Genomic DNA, 26,179 nt, shown 5'->3' with positions numbered 1-26,179 from the left:
AAAAGACAATGAACAAAGTAGCTGTGTTACAAACAAGCGATCTTCCAGCTACATGAGATGATGAAAAACTATATTAAGGTCCCTGTCCCTAGAAATATAGTTCTTCTATGTTCATCACATTTTCAGCAATGCCTAACCAAAAGTAATTCTTCCCCTGCCCCGCAAAAAAGGCGACCCACAGGGGTTAGAAGTCTGCCACTGGCTTTGAACCAACAGTACTGTCCTGCTGTTCAACAACAAAGGCTCATGGGTTTATATATCATCATCCCACAGTCAGACCCTGATGCTGAAATTACATTAAATGGCTTCACACTACAGCGACACTATAGCATACAGGTGTTGGCAAGGAAAACAGAGGATAAAGAGATGGCGGTTAATTGATTAACATATATAAGTTAATAAAAGGTACAGCTGTACACAGAGTGTAGAAAAGGAGTGGAGGCAGCTGAAAGAATAAAGATCTATTGGATAGATAAGACTGGTACCATGACTAGAGCACAGGCAGGAGGTGATAAAACAAAACAAAAGATCATGTATGTGGGGTGGTTGTGAAGAGTCTCGGAGGGCTGAAAGCTTGGATGCAGCGCACCGAAACAGGAAAAAACAGTGGAAAATATTGAAGAGTGAAGCCAGCAGAAGAGAAAGCAGCCAAGATTATACTAGCAGCTGGCTCGCTTAAATGAGAGTGTTTTTGTATGCAACAACATATATCTGAGAATATTTTTAAAATTTATTCTGCAGTTCATATTTTTCTCTTGGATAAAATTTAAAACTAAAATGTTTGCAAAGACTTGCACTGAATTCTAAGGTATAAAATATAAAGTTCCATTCCCCAAATCCTCTTAATCTCCATATAAACATATCTATGTTGATATAACTACCCACATTGCCAAAAACTTCCTACTCTCACTCAAATTGGAGATTATTAACTGGCCAGGCCACAAATTAGCATACCAGGACATATAACATCAGTTGGGACAACCAAAAACCAGTATCTTTCTCAGACACTAGGTTGCCTTGCACTTTTTCATTACTTGTATCAATGATACAATGCCGTATTTCCCTTCCTCCCTGCTCCAAAATGTAGAAATGTTCCAGCAACTCAACTGAATTACCAAATCTAAAAATCATTCCGTTCTTAAAGAGCAATATCATTATAGTATTGGGAAAAGTCTTTTTCTGTTCAGTGGTTATAATTTTTTGTAAATCTAAAAATTCTTAGGAGAAAAAAAAAAAGAAAAAAAAAAAGGGGGAAGCATTGGAATGATCTTTTATTCCGGTTTATACAGAAATGGTCTCTGACATCCAGGGCTGAATATTTACATTCAAGCAAATAATATGATGCAAATAAAAAAGAACCATATGTGAAAACTGGCAGAAATAACAGTCCATCTCTGCTTTTAAAATATATCAGATAAAGCATACCTGTATACGTTGTGGTAAAGAGAGGCCTGAATCTGCAGGGACGATCTGTATTCGTTGTGCTGTCCCATCCATTAGTGTTTGTGTAGCAGCTCCCTGGGAATGGGTAATCTAGAAAAAAAACCAAAACAAATGTAATGGATTGACAATGGATATCCTTAGGGATGAATACACTACTTTAATGGACAAAACCCTAGGGTTTCACCAACTTCTGATTTCTCTGCACAAGGCAATAGAAAGTCTGACATTCTTACTGTATAAGGAATGCAAGTGCTTGTAATCTAATTTAATAGCTTAATTTTGATAGTTAGAAAATTCTATTTGTTTCACTGTTTTAAACCCATTTTGAAACACCTTCCAATTTGAAATTCAGAAACACATCAAGTAAAACAATTCACTGTTGACAAGTTCATGTAAGTCAATCAGACTGAATATTTATTGCTGTTGATGTTCCTGAGACACATACTAAACACAATACCTTTCATCATAGCTGTGCTACATTTACACTAAAATATTTTTACCTTAATGTCTTACAGTGACAAAACAATTTTTGGTGTGGAAACACAGCAATTGGCCTTTTCTGTTCTTCTGCTAAAGCAGCAAAACCAGAACAACAGAATTCTATACTGGAGAACTATCAAGAAAGTTAGAGAAAATTAATGAAATGCATGAAATTGGCAAGAAGTGTATCTTAAAACAAATATAAATATCTATGTGAATGCTCTCGGACACAATTTGTGGAAGTGCTTTAACAATTATCAGTATTTTAAAAATTCTTCACATGCTATAGCCACAGGTATATGGGGGAAACTGTTATTCATTAAACTATCTGCCAATAAAAATTAAGAGGTACAGCTGCTGTGTGCAGAGGCTTGATCAGAAAGGCTGGACTGTTTGTACTACAAAAGAAGTTTGTCTTCATAGCGTTTACAAATACCTTCAAACTGAAATCTTTGTCTTAAATTCCTGAACTTTTTGCAGTTCAAAATCTCCGGAACATCCTGCAATTCTGTATAAATAATAATTCTCAGTATTTACACCATCATAAAAATGCTCCTCTTCAACTGCTGCCCTTCCGCCCGCCCCCCCTCCAGGAATTCATACAGAGAATATATTTCTACATCTGCAGTAAAGGTACTGATTCGTTGAGAGCTTTTTTGTTCCTTCTGGATCCTGATTTGTCAACCACCCCACCATGTAATTGTTAGTACCAGCAGGAGAAAGGAGGCAAGAACACACAGCGGGAGGTGAGGATGAGAAGGGGAAGGAGGGGTGCTAAGACTTCCCCTTACAGCAGAAATACAAGCTCGTATCAGCCTAATAGCCAATTTTGAAATTTTACCTGAAAATGCATTACTTTGGTACCAGTCTCAGCTCTTATAACCTACTTGTTCCCATCTCTTCAGCTTGGTAGGTAAAACTGGTCGGTTAGTCATTCAGTGATACGGAAGGGGACACTGATGCGGGTTACAAAGCAGCCCAGCAAAGAGACAGACAAACAAAGGCTATTCTTAGCACAGATCAAACCTTCAATCCAGATCTCCCCAGTGCTCAGAAGCAGACGCATCAGAGCAAATGAGAGAGTGGGATTAAACTGCTGGGGAGATTGCTTAAGGTGCCAGCAGCATCAGAAGAAATGCTTGTCAAACTACTGCCCAAGCCATTTTGGAACACTGCTTTCTAAAAATACCAGATCTTTCATGAGTATGAGTATTTTCCATACTCAAACAATTCATCCACTTCTTTGCTTAAGGACAAAGAAGAGTTTATTATACAGCAACATTCAGAGTTTGAAAGAGATACTTTCAAGCACTAAAATTCTGCATCAGCCTTTCAAGTGACATGTACACGTGGTGATTTACAGGCAATTGGAGTTTTATGTGCATTTATCTTTGCTTTACATAGCCACATATTCTATACATATTTTATGCTTGCTCCCTTAAAACGTCATGATCTACATGTTGTGTAAGGTAAAACTGCTCTTCAACTGTCAGCTTGACAGTTTTACTTCTATACAAATAGAGTTTTTTTATTGCAGTAAAAAAAAATACTGATAAGAATAACCGCAGTATTTGTTAAAAATTGTATTTTTTATGTATATGATAGACTCTGTTTTGACAAATACGTAGCTTTCCTCTACTACTGTTATCTTGCAGGACTGTGGAACCAAACCACCATATACTTAGTGTACCCAAGCACAGATTAAAGGAAAAAGATTGCTGTGGGCTCTTGACAGACAACCTCCCTACATGAGTCAAGAAATGTGATCTTGATGTAAAAATATGAATTATCTTACACTCAGCAAAAGATGATTAGCAGTTGGCAGAATTTGAGAAAAGATAAACATTGTGCAATCCTCCATATAGGCAAGGCTATAAATTTTTATTTTAACAAGTTTTTCTTTTATGCAAAAAAGCCCTAAATTAACAAAAACACATTTGTGAACATCATCATAAAATCTTTGTGATAACTTTTGTGTTTTAAAATGCTTCATGAACAAGAATTAATATTATAACGAAATCAAAATCTGTCACAGAAAACTTCTAACCATTATTTCAATGATTCACAGGAGCACTTTCCATTCTCCTCACAACGGGAACCGTTGTCTTTTTCCTTTCATGTAAAACTTTCTTGTAAATTCAATTAAAACTATTTCAACGTTCAAGAGAATTAAAAATGCTAGCAAAAATACCACTTAAGTTCCACAGACCTTTAACTATGGTTTTCAAGGCTTACATCGAATACGAACAACACGATGCAACTATAGCCGGTAGGTCACAGGTAGGTAGGAATGCATGATACTACATGAAGGCAACTTTCCTTGCTGACTCCACATCTTTGACAGTAATTTTGGCTTACAGAGTCCCACCTTGCACTGCCCAGGGTGATGCCTTCCAGTACTTCTAACCACGTGCCAGGTTGAATGCACCTTGTACCACGTATGGCAGCTGACCCCAACTGGGAGGGAGAAGACCTTCATCCACTATCCTGTAATTATTTTTTTCCCAGTTTTGTCTACCACACAATGACACACAGAGCTTACGTGAACAGGACTAGCACAGTGTGAGAGTAAGTGGCTCAGGGAGGACTGGGGAATGCTCAAGCTGCACTGGTGCCAAATAAGATGAGATGGTCTCAGGCTCAGTAAAACCTTGCTAAAGGACAAATCCAAATCTACACTGCTGACAGAATGATCTCCATGAAAACTGTAAGGCTGCAGTTTTACCATGAACAGAAACAGCCAACAGCTCTCTGCAGTGAGCCGGAGCAACGTTGTAAATCCACTCCCTCTGTCTTTTCCCCTGCCTTGGGCTACCATCCACCTCCTTTATGCTGGCTCTGGTACTCATGAGAGCCTTCTCAGACCCTACTCAACGCACTAACCCTGCAGAAAACCTTCCACTTGTTTTGGCTGGGTTAGCTTGCTGCTAGTGTTGAAATTAAATAAGGTAAGAAACAGAAATGGGACTTTCCCTCTCCCATGGCACTGAGATACTAAGTCAGCTCAGTGTCTCATGGAATCACATTATGAAACTGAGAAACTAGCCTGTACTTAAAAAAAACCAACCCAAAACCCCAGGAAATACAGCCCTATTTAGGCCTCCACAAGAAATTATATTACCAAAACAAAACTACACTAGACATGCCATTTTCACTTATAAAGAGGACAAGTGGGAGAAAGAAAACACCATACATGACATAAATCATTTATGTCCTTTAAGATAGCCTTCACAACACTCAGATGCTACAACAATAAAAGCTTTAAGAATTTATACAAAATAGAATTAACTATCCTGCCCCCATCCCCAATCTTTCTATCTGAAATGAAGACTGAGAGGAACTAAAATTACTTGAAAAATACGTCCATGTCTAGACAAGGAATGAAGAGTGGATATTTCAAGCTAAAAATACCAGTTATTTAAGATAAATAAGATACTGCTTGTACCTAATTTAAAGCAGTGCTAATTTTAAATGGACTGTTAAAATTAAATTGTGCATCTCCGGAAGTTCTCTGGCTGGAGTACACAGATTCTGCACACAGGTTACAGAAAATGAAAACCAGAAGTTCACAGAAATGAGTTCAATCTTCCTTTTGACTTATTTCACAGGGAAGAGCATGGCAAATCTTTACTCATGAAAACAAAAAAGACAATGGAAGCAGTTGCTTAAATGGAAAGTAAACGCTATGTACTGGCAACTCTCTTGATTGTAAATTTTCTAACTGAAAGTGAGCAAAGCAATTCTACAACCAGAGGGCTCTCTGAAGACTGCTGCCCAAAAAGCAGAGCTGAACAGTTAAGTCGCTTACTGGAAACACTGCTACATTTTCCTTAGCTTCATTTCTGTGGGGCAAACTTTGGCAAGAAAGACTTTGCAGCCCAACTTTAAAATAGACATCATAAGATTTTCTAGGCTTTCATGGGAGAGTCTCTGGAAGCTTTGGGTGTAGTAAAAATTATTTCCTCTGTGATTTTGGTTTTCACGTATCAGTCTGTGTATTTTATTATTCAATGTCTCTTAAATAGGACTCAAAATTTATGTACCTCTCCCATTTGCTGTTCAACAATTTGATGGGCCAGTTCCTCTATGGTTGCCATGATCTTTAATCACCAGAATATCCTGTCAAAGAAAGGAGAGAAGATGCTTAACATCTATAGCCTCAAAAGTAAAAATATCTTGGGGAAAATATAGTTCACGTAAGTAAAATAAGTTCATAGTTGTCTGAAGGTGACATCCTTGCAGAATTTAAAGTTTGATTATACCGTAAAAGTAATAATTTATATTCTGTTTGTAAACATCTGTATCTTTTTCCTCAAATAACTCACACAGTAGCTTCCTATTCTTCCTCCTCTGCTCTCCTAAAAAGCAACAATACAATAAACTCCCTGTGAGAACAGAAGTGTATTACTGACCATGACATCAGCAGGGACATAATTGACATCTTAAAAACTGGAACAGAGCCAGTTTTGTTAATGGAGATCAAGGGGGGGAAATCTAACTTCTTCTGAACTCATACTGATTTTTCAGTATTAACAGGAGTGCTTAAATGTCAATTTTGTAATTAATAGAAGGCACTACTTGGGAGGCAGAAAACATACATGTTTAAAAAAAGACACTGTTTTGCCATCAATACTGTGTAACAGCACAAGAAGTCCAAATCTCCATAAGAAGAATTTTCTAGGATTTAACAAGCACTACTACATTAATGCAGTATAAAGTATTCAGATGTATGCCTTGTTTGTTTGGGTATCAATTTACAAATATTCACTAAGCAGTATTTAGAAGGAACATATACAAATTATAAAGCACCATAAACACTTAATTTTCCTGACAAAGGCTGTATTAAGAACACTGTAATACTTCTCTCATAGGAACAACCCAGTACTCTTGCACTAATGGATTTGTCTGTGTACTAAATTAGCTTTGTGCCAAATATACAATGTACTCAGGTTATGCAGCCTCCTCATTGCAGACGAAGTTATAAAGATGTTTAATATCAACACACATATTCCTGTATTAACATAAGAATAAATGGCATCAGTATAAAGGATTTTTTACATGGTAAAAAAGAGTTATTTAGTTATTTATTTATTTCATAGGCAGGAATAGTGGTGTGTAACCATACAAAAAGTCAGAATGCTAATGAAAGAAGTTACATATGTGGAAAAGCTAGCTAGTTTTTGCACTAACTTTGCTAGAACTCCTAGGAACTAGCTCTTGCTCCAGTGATCTCTAACCTTTCCCTATCAACTATGCAAATAAAACTGTTAACACATTTTGAAGCTCATTCTGCTCTTATAATTGGAAAGAGATACCTCTTTTGACTAGGGCAAGAACTGCAGGCCATGGAAGCGTGCATAGCGGTACACTAAATCCTGACTGCTGTATGGAAGGGAAGACTACAGACATATCTGGGCACCATAAACCATTCTTAATCACCCATCAGCATAGAATCATAGAATCATAGAATCGTCCAGGGTGGAAGAGACCCTTGGGATCATCGAGTCCAACCATCTACCCTACACTACAAAGTTCTCCCCTATATCATATCCCCCAACACCACATCTAAACGGCTCTTAAACACATCCAGGGATGGTGACTCAACCACCTCCCTGGGCAGACTATTCCAATGCCCGACCACTCTTTCTGTGAAAAATTCTTTCCTAATGTTCAGTCTAAACCTACCCTGCTGGAGCTTGAAGCCATTCCCTCTTGTTCTGTCATTAGTTACCTGTGCGAAGAGACCAGCACCAACCTCTCTACAGTGTCCTTTCAAGTAGTTGTAGAGAGTGATGAGGTCTCCCCTCAGCCTCCTCTTCCTCATCCTAAACAGTCCCAGCTCCTTCAACCGCTCTTCATATGATTTGTCTTCCAGGCCCTTCACCAGCTTCGTTGCCCTCCTCTGCACTCGCTCCAGCACCTCGATATCTCTCTTGTATTGAGGTGCCCAAAACTGGACACAATACTCGAGGTGTGGCCTCACCAGTGCTGAGTACAGGGGCACGATCACCTCCCTACTTCTGCTGGTCACGCTATTTCTAATACAAGCCAGGATGCTGTTGGCTTTCTTGGCCACCTGGGCACACTGCTGGCTCATATTCAGCAGCTTGTCAATTAGAACCCCCAGGTCTCTTTCTTCCAGGCAGCTTTCCAGCCACACTTCCCCAAGCCTGTAGCAATGCACGGGGTTGTTGTGGCCCAAGTGCAGAACCTGGCACTTGCCCTTGTTGAAACTCATGCCATTGATTTTGGCCCAATGCTCCAATCTATCTAGGTCTCTCTGTAGAGCTTCCCTATCCTCCTGGGAATCAACAACTCCCTCCTGGGAATTAAGCAACTCCTGCTTAACTTGGTGTCATCTGCGAACTTGCTGATGATACACCCTATGTCCTTGCTGAGATCATCAATAAAGACATTAAACAGAAATGGTCCTAACACTGAGCCCTGAGGTACACCACTTGTGACCGGCCGCCAGCTGGATTTAAATCCATTGAGCACCACTCTTTGGGACCTTCCAGTCAGCCATTGCTTGACCCAGCAGATCGTATGCTCATCGTATGCTCATCATAAGCATGCTGCATTGTTAGTTCGATTAAGACAAAAGATGACCGACATACACATAAAACATATGAGACTGAAGCTTATGTTGAAATGCATTATCTCCTTAGAAGATCTAATAAATGTCAGCACCCTCGTGGGCACACTCTTTTAACCCACTTCTGCACGCAGTGAGCTGCAGCACTGTCACTATTCACAGAGCACTTTCAAGCCAGCCAACGTATTCCATCAGATGTTTTCTTCTTTTAAATAACATACTAGCAACAACGCATAGCATTGTTTACACACACAGTGTCAGGAATTAGCACTACTTAATAAAAAAAGGCACACACACACAAAAAAGAAAAGCTAAACATCGTAAAAGCAAATTAGAGAATTATTTAGCAAGGCAGACACACTTTTGGGAAAGAGAGATGTATTCTTTGCAAAAAGTAATTTCAGAAAAGATGTTAATGTTTTGTGGCAATTTGATGTACCAGAAATATTGTGCATATGATGATTTTTCGCAAAAAAAATAAAAGTAAACTATGTAAAAGTCTGAAATTCTAGTCCGATCTCAGAGCTGACCACACTTTGAGGGGGGTTTTGGACTAGAGACCTTCTTGATGTCCCTAACCACCTGGACTATTCTACAACTCAAAAATGCACTGTTTTCTTAGATACTGAAACAAGAGTTGCTTGCAATTGAAAACAAAATCCTCAATATTTTTAAAGCAGTTTGATTTGCAAAATCTTTTGACTGCCTCCATATAGGTCTACTGTGCAGGTATTTTCAAGGGCACAATAAACAACTATCTAAAGTTTCACTTCACTGAGTGTCTAGTTTAAAGAGCTATGCACAGGAAAGCTTATTTTGAGCAGTTTAAACCAATTTTATGGAGAATACGTGTTCCCCTATGTTAGCCTTTTGAGCAGTAACATCTTCCATTCTGCAATCACTATCTCTAGCATTTTCTACAGCATTTTCCCGAAAGCAACTAGACTACACCAATATCATTTTCCCATCAGAAAAGCTAGGTCTATAATCTTTTGCATAACAAAGCATGATTATGACCTTCTCAATTTTAGCCACATTTACCAACAGAGCCTACGGCTGCTTTAACTTTATTTTATGCTTTTCTAAAACTCCTAGCGTTTTGGCCTGCAGAATTAGCATCTTCCAACAAGACTACTGAATACTAATTATTACTGCTATAGCTGTGTTGCACCAACTCAGCAGCACATGGAAATGAACAATACAGTACAGTGAAAAGAAAAGCTTAATTTACTGTTGATCTAGTAAAAGCCTGCAGTCAAATACTGAACTTGCACAGGAGGCAAAATGTGCAAAATAACTTTTACAGAAATTGACTCAGATATGAACTAAATATCCAAACCTATCATATCTGTGGCACTGCAAAATTATCATTCAAGATTAGTTTAAATTAACATATCAACACATTAATGTTTTTGCCACAAACTCAGTAACTGAAAGATGGAGAAATCTGATTTCTTCAATCCTTCACGAGTACTTTGTCCACAGTCTTAACAAGGAAGAAAGGTTTTTTCTTTTTAGTGTTGCAGACTCAACACTACCTTATTCAAAACAAATTTGTCACCAAAAGGGCTAGCCCTAACCTATCTCTTGGCCTGAGTTTCCAGCCTCTCTTCCCGGTGCCCGCACTGCTACATCTGTAATTTCACAGCCAGCAGCAAAGTTTTATCTTTGTCTGTGTTAGTTCTCAGCCCAAGGAATGACTTGCACTTGCTTTATTACCATGCAAACGCTACTGCTGTACCAGTGGTGGAGGGGAACTTTAGATCACACCTTCACACAGCAGCAGCAATTTACATCATCTTAAGCCATCTGAAGTCTCCCATACTTTCCCACAGTTCTATAAATTGTTGTGAGATGAGCCTTGGAAATAACACATGCTTATTATTGGATCTTACAGATGAACCTGCTGAAGAAACAAGAAACACAGGATGAAAAAAAGCAACATACAGCTATAGGACAAAACAGGCAACACGTATGATAGTGAAGTGGCCCGGCAGAGACTTCTGGTCGATAAACTAAAGTACTGTACAATTAGGAGATTGACTGGAACTATCTTCTTGCCTCATCCCCTATTTCTAGGAATGGTATTATTTTCTAATTATGAGAACCTCAATAGTCAAAGCTACTTTTAAGAACAATGCAAGGAAAGCAGTGCAGTGATAAAAGTTTCCCACGCACAAGCTTATTTACAGCTAACCATCATGTTCTCTAGCAGTAATACCCTTCAGCACAGACTTTTCAACCTCTTATTAGTTACCCCTCCAATTAACAGATATTGACCTTTTGAAGTCCCAACAGAGAACTAAATGGTGTCTCATCTTTGAGATGTTGGACTTTGTGTTCTTTGCCATACTGCCAAATCCTCACCAAGAGCACGAGGAGAATTGGTACGGGCTATGGCAGAGTTCTGTATTGGTGAAAACAACTGTCTGTAACAAGATCTCTCTCTCGTAAGCAAGATGAATAGCTACAAGAGAGAGCAGGTATTTTTACATTATTAATTCAGTGTTATCAAACAGCGCTAATAAAATATCGAAAATACTCAGCTCTCTCAAATCCAGAACTGGCCATAGGCATCCTTTATTCTTGCTGTTAGGAGCAATGTAAGTATACTCTGTTTTACTCTTAAGAGCAGTGGAAGAGGTTTTCTACAAGAGATTCCCTGTCTAGATAAGTCATTATTTTTGCAGGAATTCTAAATTAGAGACGAGAAAAAAGTAGGAAGGAATTTGGAACAGAATAGAGTGTTAATCACAATCTCCAAGATCTTCTCAGTTGTAGCAATATAGTCTAAATGGCCCCAGATTAAACAAAGTTAAAGAAAACACAAACGGCAGTGGTAAGCAAATCCTCTGTTTAGAATCAAACTGCTTTAATGGTGATAATTGTTAATTAAAAACCTAATGAAATTACAATGGACTATGAAAGCCTGACTAGATTAATATTCCCTAAGCAAGTTATGCTCCTATCTTTCCCTAATCAGAAGAATTTCACTGGTCAAAAAGATTTTCTTTAAAATGTGATTCTCAGAAGCAAGAGAGAGAAACCTGTGTTCACAAGAGTTTCCAAACCCAGCTATTTCTGAACTTGAAGAATGTCACTTCTGTTCAAAGCACCTTCAAGGAGGTTTTTCTCAACAACTATAATCTTTAGAGAATAACTTGTAAGTGGCACAGCTCTCGGAAAAAAAATCCCTCAAAAAAGCGTAACAAACACTTAAGTATCCATCATCGAGGGTCTCAACTACCACATAAGCACAGCTTTTAAGAATGCTGCTTTTAACATTAATGTTTCACTGTACACCTGACAGTGCGTTTTAGAAAAAAAAAATATCCTCTTTTACCTACAAGTATTTAACAATAAAAACTGAGAAAGTAAGAGGGAAACTCATCTTGAAACTGCATAAATTCTTGATCGTAGCAATGAATTCCCCAGCTATGAAGTACAAACCCAGTACATCCCAATTCTGTTGAGACACAGAAACCTCAAACCAAGCCAAAACTTTTTCAATTGCTTATCCAATCATTCTGTGCTGCTGGTTAGATCATCCTGCAGCTCAGAGGCACGCTTCTGCAGTGTTGTCTTGGTAGGAAACAAAAAGACTGACCTTCAGAATCCAGAGGTGTGTGCTTTAAGGCATTACTTTGCACCTGCTAGTTCGTTCTTCTAAAGCGGATGTGACTGCCCTCACAGCTAAGTTGTTTAGTAAAACAAGTTAGCTTAAAAACTGAAAGTGATTTAAACTGACATGTTTTACCTTGCAGTAAAGCAGTGATGGCATATACTTGTATTCTACTGTGATGCTCCAGCCACAGGGAAACTATCTCACAAAGAGGCATAAACCATTAGAAGTGAATCTGTGAAACTCTATCTAAAATCGGCATCTGTTTCTCATTTGAACTAGACTTGCAAGAACAGAGTACTTCAAGCATACAAACAAGATTGAACTCTTACGATGAAAAGGAATCTGGAGAACAGGTTGAGGCTGTCCTACCTCTTCATGCATGTTAGCATACCTTTACAATTATAAAAAAAAATCTCTAACACAGTAACTAGGATCTCTCCTAGTTATAATTCATATCACTATCAACTGACAAGCGCTACATTATGAAAGAGCTATTAAAGCAGTTTTTTTAGTTAGTGTTTACAACAGTAATTGATGCATTGGAAGAGTATACTCAGTTTTTCTGCATTTTCATGCATGCATTAGAACTTGACAATTTGAGGCATCTCTTGATGTGACATTTGTCATCACTTGAACAAAAGGAAGGTTCTATTAGCTCTTCATATTATTGTGCTGAAGTTTTGTCATTCAAAGCCATCAATAAATAATAAATATATAGAGAGAGCTGAAGTTTTTGGCATGAAGAATCATCTTTCTGGTGAAGCCTTATTTATTTACTTCACTGCAAATTCAGTTCTTGACAGTATTGAGCTTGTGATTACATGTTTTTGAGGATATACTGCAGAGATGTAAAGTTCTTGAGTTATAAATGCTGATAAATCCATTTATGGAGAAGTTGTGAAACTTTAATTGTTTTGACTCGCAAATTACAAAGTTCAAAAACTGAATGAAGTTAGAAGCAGTCCTACTGCAGGCATAAAATGTACTGGTGCATTTATACTGTTGCAACATTGCATTTTTAAACTTCTGTAGTGAAACAAGCCTGTAAACAAAACTAAGACTGTTTAAAATGGTTAATTGCCAATATATCCCTCTGGGTATTTTTAATTTTTTTTTAACGCACTGACTTCCTAAGACCCATGTACATCAGGCCTGATCTATGAAGTTATACTGATTATGAAGATGCGATCTTATGCTGGCTTCACTTCAGCAAGTGAAATTCCTTTGTGTGTGCAAAAACTGGCAAATTAATACTCCTTAGCAGTCAGTCCCACTACAGCTCTTGCAAGCGAGTAAAGCTGGTCCAACTTTAACACTGCTTATAAGCAGAGGCAGCATAGCTTGGAATGCCCTTCTGAACTAATCCTCCATCCCATCTTCTCACTCAAAGCGTACATGTGGATGAGCTACTGCTGGACTGGCTGCTGAATCACCAGAGAACAGTGCACTATTCTGAAGCCTCTCTTTACCGTTTGTATTAAAATGCCATGCAGTAAACAGTAATGGTCAGCAACCGACTCAACAGCACCTTGGCCACCCGTATATTGTAGGTGGGACGATGGCTAGGAGTACTAACTGCCAGGAGTTGCACTGATGTCCTTGATGATGTATCAGAGCTCTTAAAGTAGAGTGTAATCTTAATTTTGGCCTGAAATGGAATTTCCGTGGACTTTAAGAACAAAAAAATTTTAAGCGATTAGCGTCTCTGACACTTGCAAATATGATGCTCAACTACATCCTAAAATAAAGGCTAATAAAAATCTGGCTCCTCCCTTATTTACCTGATATGGCACAAGTGAGGTTGTGGCTCACGTTGGTGCAACTTCATGCATCGCAAACCCATCTTTTTTAACTAGCGTGACTTTTAATTACATACAATAAAAAAGTGAAACATTTTACAGCATTATTCCTTTATGTTTTCTCTTTTTTTTAATAATGTGAAATTATAGAGTATTACTAAAAAGAATTTACAGATCAATTACATGATGTTTTATATTTGACACTTGCAATTTTAAATTGCATAAACATTCAGTAGTAGGTTCTTTTGCTTGCTGTTGCTTTATTTAACCCAGTGGTCCCTAAACACAAGGGCACTAACTGACAAACACAGTATTTATAACAACGGTACTCTGTAATGAAATGCCTTAAATCACCTCCAATAAACCATGTGACTTTGCTCTGAAGAGCATGTATACATGCTGATGAAAAAAACTCACCAACTTCAATGTTTTAATGATAAACTTCCAGGCAACATTTCACACTGCAGCTCAAATGCTGAAATGGCTGGCTGAAACAGGCATTCCTACCCCATTCCCCATTTTCACTTTATTATTTCATCTCTTCTTGTGCTGGCATTGATATACACATAATGCTCTGAGGAGTCAGTCCAAGGAACTCATCTGGCAGAAACCTCTTTCTTATTTGTAGAGTCAGGGCATAGTTTCAAAGGCAGTTTGAACAGATTTACAGTTTGCTCCCGGGGAAGAGATCTTGCTGACCCTGACCAATCTGTGGTGGTGTTGACCACACACTAGGAAAATTCAACTCACTAAAAAGACAGAAAACTAACCTAGCAGAAACATACCAAATATCTGCTAGGTGAGCACACTAAACTAATAATTTACTTTGCAGTCAGATTCATTCCACCACAGACAAAAGGGAGAACATGTTGTTAGAAGTCAAGAGAGGGGGGGAAAAAAAGGAAGATGAAGGGGGAGGCAAACCTCCCTTTCCATCGTTGGTGATGGGCAGCCAGTAATTCAGTTTAACTGCACCATGAAACTGTACCCCCTGTTTCTGGCCTGTCTAGCTGCCCGACACCTGTCACTGTGGAGACAGACAAGCACCATGTCCAGTGGTGGGAAGCAGCAAGGCTGGCTACCTGTTTGGCTGTACTTGACACCGGAGACGAGGGGGCTGGACAAGTCAAGGAGAACTGGCTATCAACAACTTCTAAGCTAACTTTGGGACAGACGTAAAAAGTTTCATAGTTCACCTTTTGCTTAGCTAAGGTATCTATATTAGACTTCACATCAGGAATGCTTAATCACTCTTTAGAGACCCCTGCAAAGAATTAAGTGGAAAAAGAGCTTTGGGTGGTTTTTATTCTATTTTGTAAACTTAGAAATTTAGCGCATTTCCCATCTTTTTAAAAGCTTCTTTTCCTGAGTTACTCCAGCCAATGTTTCCAAAAGCTGAATTGTTTCATGTGAAATGATTAATATATTCTAAACTTGAAGCTATCTGAAGTTGGGAAATATTCCTTAAACACTTCAGAAAAAAACCCTTCATTTCCCAGTAAGGAAAAAGATTTAAGTAACTGTCATCACAGTCTGAGTTTTGATCTTCAATAACTGGACGTAATCTTCAAGGTGTTCTCATCTAATGTGAATCTATCTGGTTTCAGAAAGGCTTCTTTTTTCCACATTTGTCCAAACCATGCCACACACCTTCAAAGCATACAACAGGCAACACATGAGAAATGTTTTTTATTGCTAGTATAGCAAAGAAGTAGATTGACTCAAATATAATTGATGGTTTCTTCCTTGGGAATGCTTTGTTGTTCTTTCAAAGAGAATGAGACAAATCAAGATAAACTAAACTTTATCCAGATGCTCGTTAAAGACTGCTAATCACATTAATATTTCCTTTCTAAAGTTATCTAAAACAATGAAAGGATAAAAGCTGGAGTTCTAAAAGAGACCAGAGAATACAACATGAAAAAAACAGCACATATTTTTGGATTTTCTTTATAATGTCCCACAATTAAAAGAACTGTAATAATATTACAGTTATTACTCCAAGACAGGGAAGGAGGAGGGCCAAGGCTCCTGCCAGTACATCAAGCACTAAGTTGTTTGCACCCAGTGCCCAATTAAGGTTTGCCTCATTCTTATCTCACTTTGAATATTCTTGCAAAAACTATTTTCTTCACTCCCTGTTTCAACCAGCGAGCCTATAGCAATTATTACTTAATTGCTTTACTGGTTTCCCATTTTCACATCACACTTAAGATCCTTGCCTTTAACCATTAAGGTTCTGAAAAATGAAAATGATAAGAAATGCTTTGTCCCATGACCATGTAAGCTAACAATACTGTTCACTGCTTAAGCTCTTACTTCCTTCTACAACTTTAGCCATTAGGATTGGAAACAGCCTTTCTAAAACTCTACAAAACAAATACATAACTTTCCTTCAATTTGTCAGAGATGTGTTGCTGACAACAATGTCGAAACTGACAGCATTTAGACCGTCAACACGATTAGATCACTGCCTCTCCAACTGTCCTATATTCTACTTTTGTACCCTTGTATTCCCTCAGTCTGTGATGATCCATTTGTGTATTTTCTCATTAGTGGTAAATTTCTAGGGCCAGGGGAAAATCACTTTCTTCAAAGGTACCCAACACACTAAGGCTCCTCTTCTGTTACTCTAGGTACAGAGTAACAAAAACATTAGCATCTGTATCTATAACGATTAGACTGGCTTTACAAGTATAATCACTGCATTCGTTTTCAAGGTTATTTCTCAAGTGCTTGACAGTATTCCTTCCTACATAATTAAATAAGAAAAGAGAAGCTCTTTCAAAAACCTTTGAAAAAGAAACTAACTCATCGAGAGACAAAATTATATATCCATCTCTTCTTCTCAAAAATCTTAATCCCCCAACCCAATTTATTAGAAGATGCCTTTATTAGAAGATGTAACCCTAACCCTCTTTTTTCTTCCTCAGTTTTTATGTGCCAGAGTTTTCTCAATGTTTTAGTCAACATAACTTACTCTTAAAATTGTTTTTGGCTTACTTCAACTGAAATGGGTTAGGAAACATTCCCACAAGAACAGCCAGCAGATTTGAGGGTTGGTAATGAGAAGCACTAACCACTCCGCTAGTATAGTTATACCCAGAAGACATAAATGTTTAACTCACAACCTTCTCCAGGGACAAAAGTTATACAACTTTATTGTCCTAGTAGGAAGTTCCTAATTAATACTAATAGTATTTCAAAATACTATACCAGTGCAGACTAAGGACTTTAGAAACAGTAGCAGGAAGAATATTTTTTTATGTTTGGACTGTCCATTTGATGTTTGATATTTGGTAATATCTCTTACTCTATTGCATTGCACTGTTGACATAGCTGCCCCACTATCAAGTACCTTGATTTTGATTTAACACCCTTTAAATGAGTAAGAACAAACTGCATCGGTATGGAGATACAACATGAGAAAATTCTGTCTGCCCCAGAGATGTCCAGTTTACTTTTTAAAAAAACATCGTAACTCTGGCCAGTGTAGTTTTACTGGTAAAAAAACAATGCTTGAAAATTTTGTATCATTTAACTTACCCCGCTAGCAGTGTCAAACCAATTTGACCATGTATGGAATGCATAATGATTCTGATAATGTCTATGTATATGTACCAAACATATGTTAATACAGGGATCTTTCTTAGATTAAGTCCACCTGTACAAATGAGATGCACATTGAAACTAATAAAGTAACATAACTTTCTATATACTTCTGAGGTACAAGCACATCAACTAGTTATGACTGCAGAAGTTACTGTGAACTTTACTTTCTGTTCTTGTATCACTGTAAAGATAAATACAGGAAGATCAGCGTGACTTCTTAGGAAAGCTCAAAAGATTAATATAATAGAAAGCTAACTGGAAAAGTATTCCCTCTTAGAAGAAACTGTTTCGATCTCTCTATAGTCATACTGCATCAGTAGTAAATGATTTTAACAGATCTCAGAAAATGAACTAAGGATATGCTATTTTAGCTCAGGTCATCACACTGGGCTTACAGCTGCTCTGTACCTTAAAACGGAAACTAGTCCTCATTTCCATTCTCAAACTCATCATGTACTAATTAAGAATTCAGCATAACCTATGCCAAACCTGTTTAATAAATACCTACGCATAAAACAGAAAGCACTTAATCCCTCTATGATTAAAAGCGTCAGAGTTAGTGGGTTCTGTTACTTGTTTTAAGCACTAAGATTTCTTTACACTTCAGAACAGTATTCTGCAATGCTTTATAGATAGCAAATTAAGCCAAGGAATCCAAACACATTTGTGAAACAAATGACACCACTCTGCTCAATGCTTCAACAAGAAAACCTCAACGAACACGGGAAGCTAAATGAGCTATTCTTGGATTATCATTCTATAAGCCATATTGCTCAAGATGGTAGAACAGTTGGCAGACTTAAAGGAGTAATGTTCTCTTTATCAATGAGCTAAGGAATATTTATGTGACTCTTGACACACAGTTAAATACCGTTTATTAAACTTGCATGACATCAACATTTAGAGAGTACATATGTAAGAGACAGATAACCATAGGAAGCTGAAGCAGCTAAACCTGCAGGCAAGCAAGGGAAGATGAGATGCTTGTAAAACCATAAGGGAATAATTAAAAGGCACAGAGCAATAGAGAAAGATGCATTTGCAGGCATGCCTGTACAATTAATTTAGAATCATTGCTCTTATTGCTTTTTCATGTAAGCGAGTGCTACAGCAGGAGGAGAGGTGAGAAAACAGAATTGCTAGGATAAATTTTCAGGAGACTGCAGAGTCATTCTTAGAGTTTGGGCCACCAAAGGGATAGCCCCACTTTTAGCCCTGGGCTCCTGTTGCTTTTATCATGTCACCTCTAGAACCTGCCTGAACAACTACAGAGGTAATTCAGCTCACCAGCCCCACAAACAAGGGGGGAAAGGAAGGAGGAGGAAAGGCAGGGGGGTCTGTGCAAGCTGAGCCTACTCACATGAGCCCTGGCTACACACCAGAGCTAGGTGAGGAGACAGCCATTTAATGGGGTCAAGCTGCCCTGGGTGATGTCAGCCATAGCCTGCATCTCCATCTGAAGCTTGCAAAATCCTACATTGGTAAAGGAAGGAAAAAAAAAAAAACCACCAAATTGGTTCCCTGTACCAGAACTGAAGCTGCACAAGTAACCAGACCAGGAAGTTCATCTGACTGAAGACTTCCCCCTTCGCTGGATTAGGTTCAGCCAGGCCCTTTCTGGCACACAAAGATTATGCTAACACAGCACAGCAAGTGCAAACCCTTCTTTCCAAACAGAGAGGCATTACATCCTCTATGGTATAATTACAGCATTTCACAAAGAGGGGTAGCCCCACTCCTGTCTGACAGCTTTGTTCCCCTCTGCATTTGACCTCATGGTTGTACAGCTGAAAGGCAAGCTCGTCTTCTGAATTTATTCACCCTGCAGCTAACCATAGCTATATGTAACAAGAAAAGCAGGTAGAAACAGAAATAAGACCACCTCTTTTGGAAAAAGCCTATATTGTTACACCATCTTATATATAACACCAAATTGTCGTTTCAGTGCGGTGTGACATGACTGCTCAGAGCATTTCCCGAACTACGGTCACAGACAAGACAGCTGATACACGAAGGTATGCTATGGAAAGGGCTTTCCAACCTATTCAAAAGTACTGCTAATAACTCTCCACTTAAAACCTGCACGTGTTCACATCCAGAGAAACTGCCTTCAGAAAAACACCCCTGAGTTTCACACGCATCCTTCCCATAAATCAGCATTGACGCTGTTTCAGATAAAAATACCCCTTTAATAAGTATCGTCACCTGCCTGTTCCCTGTTTTTGGGGTGTGGTATTTTGTGTGTGGGGTTTTTGGGGTGTCTGGTTTTTGTGGGGTTGTTATTGTTGTTGTTGTTTTGTTTTTTCTCCTCTTTATCAGCTCCACAGGATTAGATTTTGTTGGAGAGTATGTGCTTTGTTTTTTTTAAATTCCTATAAACATGTATGCAAAGCACTCTGGAAAAAATATCCAGATTAAGTCGAGTGAAAGCATTAGTCATGTTGACATTTACACTGTCCTTCTAATAGCTCAAAGGAAACATATTACCAAAACAAATGGGGCAGTTCTCACACCACAAAGTTACTGCTAAGCCATGAACAGCAACCTCAACTTATTGGGAATGAAAGAACCATTAATTATAGCTAATATGACACTAGCAGAGGGTTTGGATTTATTTTTTGGTGGTTTACAGTTCCTGGTTTAACTTCCTACAAAGGCAGTCACACATATCAAATACTTATCTTATACTTTATCAAATACTTATCCAGACTGTCTTACTGTCAAGTTGAACAAAAGTAATTTAAGTTAAACAAATTTGAACAGCCTTTCATTTCAGAGAAGGCCTTGCCAAATCAACAAAGTTAATTTAAGTATCGATACAGAAAGGCAGTTCTTAAATCATGATCTTCAGGAAGGAACATACTTCCTTACAAAATCCACAGCGCTGCATCGTAAGATACATGGGACTCACTCAGAAAGCACAAGCAACCTTCCAATCTGAGAACTGGAAATTGAGAGTTTGATCCTTCAGAAGAGAAATCCTTTGTTGCTTTAACAGTTTGGTGAGCGCTACCTAACACAGTAATCTCTGGAATCATAAGCTGCTGACCGAAGGGGAAGAATATGGACAGGTCTGCATCCACCAGAGTAAGAATTTGATGGATAAAACTGCAAAGGTGTAGTTAATCATTCTCACACTAATGAAATTCTGTTTTGCAGCAGCTTACCTTATGCCAATAATGTAGAGACACAAGTTTAAAGTGCTAAAAGCAGCCTGAAAGAGCACTTAGGAAAAAATGGCAAGAAAAGTTAACCAGAAAGTAACTCCAGTATTGTTTCGTTTTCCCTGGTGGTCACTGTTGGGTTGCACGCCACAGCCCATGTGTGGAAAAAAAAAAAAAAAAAAAAAATCATACGCAAATAGCTGTGCCAGCCAGAGCCTGCAGCCCTCACAACCACCCCAGCTGCCTACCCCTTCCTCACACTGGATGTTAATACACCCACAGGCCTGGAAAAGCAGATACTCACATGAGAGCTCCCTCACCTCTATCAACCAAAATAACTCAGGTTAGCAAAGCTTATGATTAAAACTACTTCAGCCAGGATGGCTGCTGAAGCAGAAAAAGCACTGCCAGCTGAGACCCACACTTTATCCACCAGCAGAACAAATGTGTGCAAGTTAAAGATTTGACACCACTGTTCCTTACACGCTGTTAAGCTCCCTACTTTAAGCAAGGTGTGCTTTATTTTAAGGGTTTTTCACCCAGACATTAGACACAGGTTACTTTCTTTAGGGAAACTGCTTTCCTTCACAAACTTCAAGGAAACTCCAGCTGCTTCACTGGCTGCACAAATTTTAATTGCATAATACAATGAGCACACAATAAATCAAAACGAAAGTTGACTATCAGCATAGGGAACAAGCAAACTAATCTCACCAGTGTAAATATTTAGATTTCACATTATAGATGAAAGCCAGTTTTCACTGGACTAGCACATTAGTTTTAAGCATTCTGTCATTATATCTTGCATGTGAACTATTTAACTGCATGCTACAGTATCACTGGGGTTTTGTTTGGTATTGTGCATCATGTTCCCCCCTGCCCAATACACCTTTCATAACAGAATACAATAATGAAATAATTCGTGTTGAAAGGTACTTCTGGAGGTCATCTGGTCCAACCCCCTTTCCCCCAAACCAGAGAAATCAGCTTCAGAGTTATACATGTTGCTCAATGCTTTGTCTTCAGAGGCTAAAAAACATGACCAGAAAAATCAATGTAGGCAAAAAACAACACTCCTTCTCCCACAGTTTAGCCTGGGCTATGGCTATTCCCAAAGATATCAGAATTCCCACCAAATTTGTTCCCTTCATGACAACATTTCACAATAAAATACAACCAGCAAGAAAAACAGAAATATTAGTAAGAATAGAGGGGAAAAGTCAAAGCTAGTTAATTTAACTACTGCACACTCTTTTCTGTAATAAGCATTTTGATACGTTGTAGAATGCAAGACCTAACAAGTGGGGTCCAGTCATCCCGACAGAGCAGTTTACAGAAACTGCAGAAGTATTAGAAGACTGGATACCCCACCAGGTGATGTCAGTTGTGTTCCTTACTTTACCATGCATGTGCAAACACACAGCTGACCACCATCATGTGAAAATACTTAGTTCTGTGATAAGAGAGGGTCTGCAATGTCTGTGGAGAAAGAGCTACAGACAAGAAGAGTAGAACATCTCACAGACTTTAAGGCTTCTCTCAAACAAGTGTCCTTGAGAAAACCTGTACAGCAAGGACCAAGCTGTGGGCTAAATGCACTGTTGGACTCAGACATGTCATGTCACAGCTGTCTACCACAGACTACCATGGAAAAAAATATTTAGTTTTTTCCAGGTAGAAATGCTGTTACAGGAAAAGCCATCCAAAATTACAAAGGGTAGAACAAAAAGTCACCAGGTCAACACTACAATACCCAGTACAGTAATGTGATGTTCTGCCTTCCCCTCTGATACTTTTATTGCTACTTATGCAATGCTGACTCCAAAATCAGGAAGCTGTCCTGTAGAAAACTATTTTATTTTTTTGCCACCTTATTTTTCTACAATAGGTGTGGATGCAGCTCTTCCTACTATCTCACCTTTGCCAAGTGCACTTTGCTGATGCTTATATCAATAGCTTAAGATGAGAGATTTCACATATGAAGTGCCCAACTCAGTTTTCCAAGAATCATGTCCACACTCCCATCTTGCAGTGAAATCAGTATCAAAAGACTTTTTTTTCCTGTTGCATAAGTTTATTTGCACAACACATGCCATCTCCTCTCGTCCCTCCACAACACTTAAGACAATATATTGCAGCACCAAGTAAAGAACTCGCAAAACCCGCAGCCTAAGAGAAAAACCCAACCCAACCAGACAAAATAAGGGACAGCGACAGGGTCATCTGCCCCAGCAAAAATAATACCGAGTATTATGCAGAACATACTACCATAACCCAAATAAACCCCGCCGGCCGCCAGAGATATCTGAGAAGAGGAACCCGGCGGGGTGATGGGACTCGGCAGCCACAAAGTGGCTGAGGGGGCGGGGGGGGGTGTCGGGGCCACCCCGTCACACCCCCGAGAGAGCCACGGCGGGGAGAGAAGGCGGCGTCCAAGCCTCAGCCCAGCGCCCGAGCCCGTCCTGCCCGGGCAGGCTGCTCTCGCCTCTCCCCTCCCCGGGGGAGCTTCGCGGGGCTGCGGCGAGGGGGAAGGGGCGGCGGGCCAGCGCCCGGGCTCGCCCTTCGCCGCGGCCAACGGGGCCGCGGCGCGGCGACCCGCACAAAATGGCTGCGCGGCGGAGCCGGGGCGGGGGGTGGGGTGGGGAGGGGGAGGCCGGACGCCCAGCACGAGGGTGGTATCGTCCGCCGCTACCGCCGCCTCCCACCCCCCGCAGCTCCCTCTTCCCCGAGAGCCCGCCGGGGAGCGGCGGCCGGCGCCGCCCGGATGCGGGGCGGCAGGAGGCGGAAAGCGGTTCCTGTAGGTGAAAGGTCGGGGGGCGCGGGGCCGCCGGCGGGGCGCGCCGAGGCCTGAGGCGGGATGGGACGGGACGGGCGGCGCCCCGCAACGCTCGGCGGGGGCGGCGGGCCGGCAGCCGCGCGGGCCCGCACCGTTAGCGCGCCGCCGCCGCCCTCACCACCAGGCCGCGTCCGCCGCCACTGCTGGGGAGTCGCTCACCTGGCAGGCCCGGCGGCCTCTCCGGCGGGTCTATTTGGTGGCGGCGGCGGCTCCCGGAGGTCAGAGTTCGCGACCCCGCCCCCTCGGCTCCGCTCGGCTCCTCTCGGCCCCGCCCCTCCCCGCCGCGGCGGCTGCGCCTGCGCCCGGCCGCCGTGCGGGGAGGGGCTGCTTCCCCTTCCCCACCCTTCCGGCGGCCGTTAACGGCGACCGGGGGCGAGGGCGGGCGGCCCTTTGTCCGCGCTGGCGCCGCCGGGCATAGGCAGCGGTGGGGAGGACCGAGAGCAGAGGTGCCTTGGGCGGGTGGCCGCGGGCCGTCGCCTGAGGGACGCGCTCCTCGGGAGGGGGCCGGCTGAGGCGAGGCTCCCTCACAGGTGGGGAAACGTGGCTCGACCCGGAGTCGTTGTCGCCCGGCCCATCGAGGGGAGAACTGGAGCCCCCCGAATCCCCACTGCGGTTCTCCGCCAAGGAACGTGGAACCCGTCGGTTTTCAACACCACAAGGGCAAAGCCTTTGCTTTTGGCCGTGGGTAGCTTGATGGGGCCTTCCCACCGGGGTGAATACATAGGCGAGGCTTGCAGGTTTGGTTTGGAACGTGTAACGTGATGAAGATGTAAAACGCTTCATCCTGCTGTGAGTCACCCTCGCAGTTACTGCAGGAGTTCAACGCTGCTGGCTGGAAAGAGCTGTCTTTCTGCGCCAGTATGACAGCAGCAAATTACCTCCTTAGATGTCAACACTGCTCTGAACAGGGTTGGGCAAGGACACGGGGAGCTTGGCTGCTGGTGAGCGCGCTCCCGGCTGCAGTAGGATTTTCGAAAAAGTGCCAAAAGAACAACTTAGTGCTGTTCTGGCTGTGGCTGGATGTTCGTTTGGACCAAAGTTGTGTTAGCTAATTAGTTTATGCTAATTATTTTAGTGACCTTGATTGTATAGCTGTGGTTGGAGATCATCGTGAACTCCCAAGATCATTTGGGCCGCTGGGGCTGTATGCACAATTTCATTATCTAAAATTCGTTTAGACCACTTTACGGAATTTCTGCTGAATCAGATGACATAAGCATCAACATCTGAGAAGCAGAGATAGGAAAAAACCCCAAAGAATACAAGCAATTTATATGTTAACATTAATAAAATCACGCTTTTATCTTGCCAATTCCTTTACTGCTTTCCTTCCCACCCCCAGTCCCACAGCTGCACTTGCATGGAGCTACCCTAGCTCAAGACGACTAGTTCAGTCGGTACTTGCAAGCATCGTATTTTGCTTTTTGATGCAATGCGTTCCCGAAGCCAAATGCAAATGAACCTTATGAAAAAAATTTAAATGGGAGCAATTAACTTGTTATTTCCTGAAAGTGTCAAATGTTACAGCACTCCCAATTTACAGTACTTGTCACTTCCCAAACTAGCCTGAGCTGCACTTCCACTTTATAAATGCAGCTTATTGCAGTTTAATTTAACAAATGCCAAGGAATTTGCACCAAAGCTTATTTCAGACAAGTATTCTGATTCTCAATAGAACAGAAATGTCACTGTAACCAATTAAACATGTTTTGAGGGTTTTTTTCTTAGCAGGTGACCCAATTCATACTTGATCTATATTACAAAGGCACATCCATGTAGCTGTGTCAGCCGGGATTACAAGAGACACATCCCTCTCAAAAACATGCAGAGAAGCAAAAACCTTTATGCTGTTACTGCAAGTTATCAAAAAACTGCTTTCAAACATCTGTCAGAGAAGTACAGGGAGATAGCATAACTAAACTGACAGACAAATCTCTCCCTTACAGGCCCTGCTAAAATACTTACACCAACAGAAACTGTGTTTCAGGCATACTTTAATAGAACTGGATTTTGCAAAAGGATTTATTAATGTAATACTCTTCATTTGACCTTCACGTAGATGTTCTTTAGCATGATGGCTTCTTAGGATGCTTGCTTTGCCACGAGTATGTCTATTCTCCAGGAGACTGAGTGAATAGCCCTCTCATCCTGTATCCCATGTTCCAGAACTGTCTTATCTCCACTGATAAATGTTCAAGAATATTGCATTAATGACTTGCTTTCTCTATGGGTTAATGTCTCCTAGCCAGCTCTTGCTGCAGCTACAGTTTCTTCTCCTGGGTCTGTAGATCACACTGCATTATAGCACATTGGCACAGGGAGCCTGGTTTGTTCCTGGGCTGACGAAGCTTGGAAGAGCCATCGTGTCACAGGGCTGGGAGGTGGATTCAGGAGATAAAACTGTCATACAGGTGGCACTTGCTCAGCAGCAATTTTTTGGATTGTCACGTTTTGTCTGCAAACCGCATTCCAGCACAGGCTCTGCACCTGGTTGTGGAAGGGCTTTACTGCAAACAAACATCATGAACTCGTGAAGGCATGGACTCGTGAAGGCATTAGTTTGGGGGGCTGGGGAAGAGGGAACAGAAAGCAAAGGACTAGACAGCAAGAGGCAGCTAAGGAAAG

At 40.6% G+C, this 26,179-nt stretch overlaps 1 protein-coding gene across 5 annotated transcripts in view; it reads right to left on the bottom strand.

Moving 5' to 3' along the window:
- Positions 1-23,834, bottom strand: part of NR2C1 (nuclear receptor subfamily 2 group C member 1) — a 52,989-nt gene extending 29,155 nt beyond the window's left edge. Inside the window, exons 1-3 of one of the 5 annotated variants that reach the window (XM_074165028.1) lie at positions 23,714-23,818; positions 5,967-6,042; positions 1,426-1,533 (exon numbers count right to left, since the gene is read on the bottom strand). In XM_074165028.1, the coding sequence (XP_074021129.1) occupies positions 1,426-1,533; positions 5,967-6,020 (162 nt within the window). In that variant the 5' untranslated portion in view covers positions 6,021-6,042; positions 23,714-23,818. Of the gene's footprint in view, positions 1-1,425; positions 1,534-5,966; positions 6,043-23,713 lie in introns of those variants that run through there. The other 4 variants (XM_074165037.1, XM_074165059.1, XM_074165051.1 and 1 more) reach the window with 4 other exon arrangements.
- Positions 23,835-26,179: the final 2,345 nt, after the last annotated feature.

The sequence above is a fragment of the Numenius arquata genome, chromosome 2 (assembly GCF_964106895.1).
Source record: "Numenius arquata chromosome 2, bNumArq3.hap1.1, whole genome shotgun sequence".
Lineage (NCBI taxonomy): Eukaryota > Metazoa > Chordata > Aves > Charadriiformes > Scolopacidae > Numenius > Numenius arquata.
The sequence above is the reverse complement of the archived record's forward strand: the minus strand, read 5'-3'. Positions and strand labels throughout refer to the sequence as shown.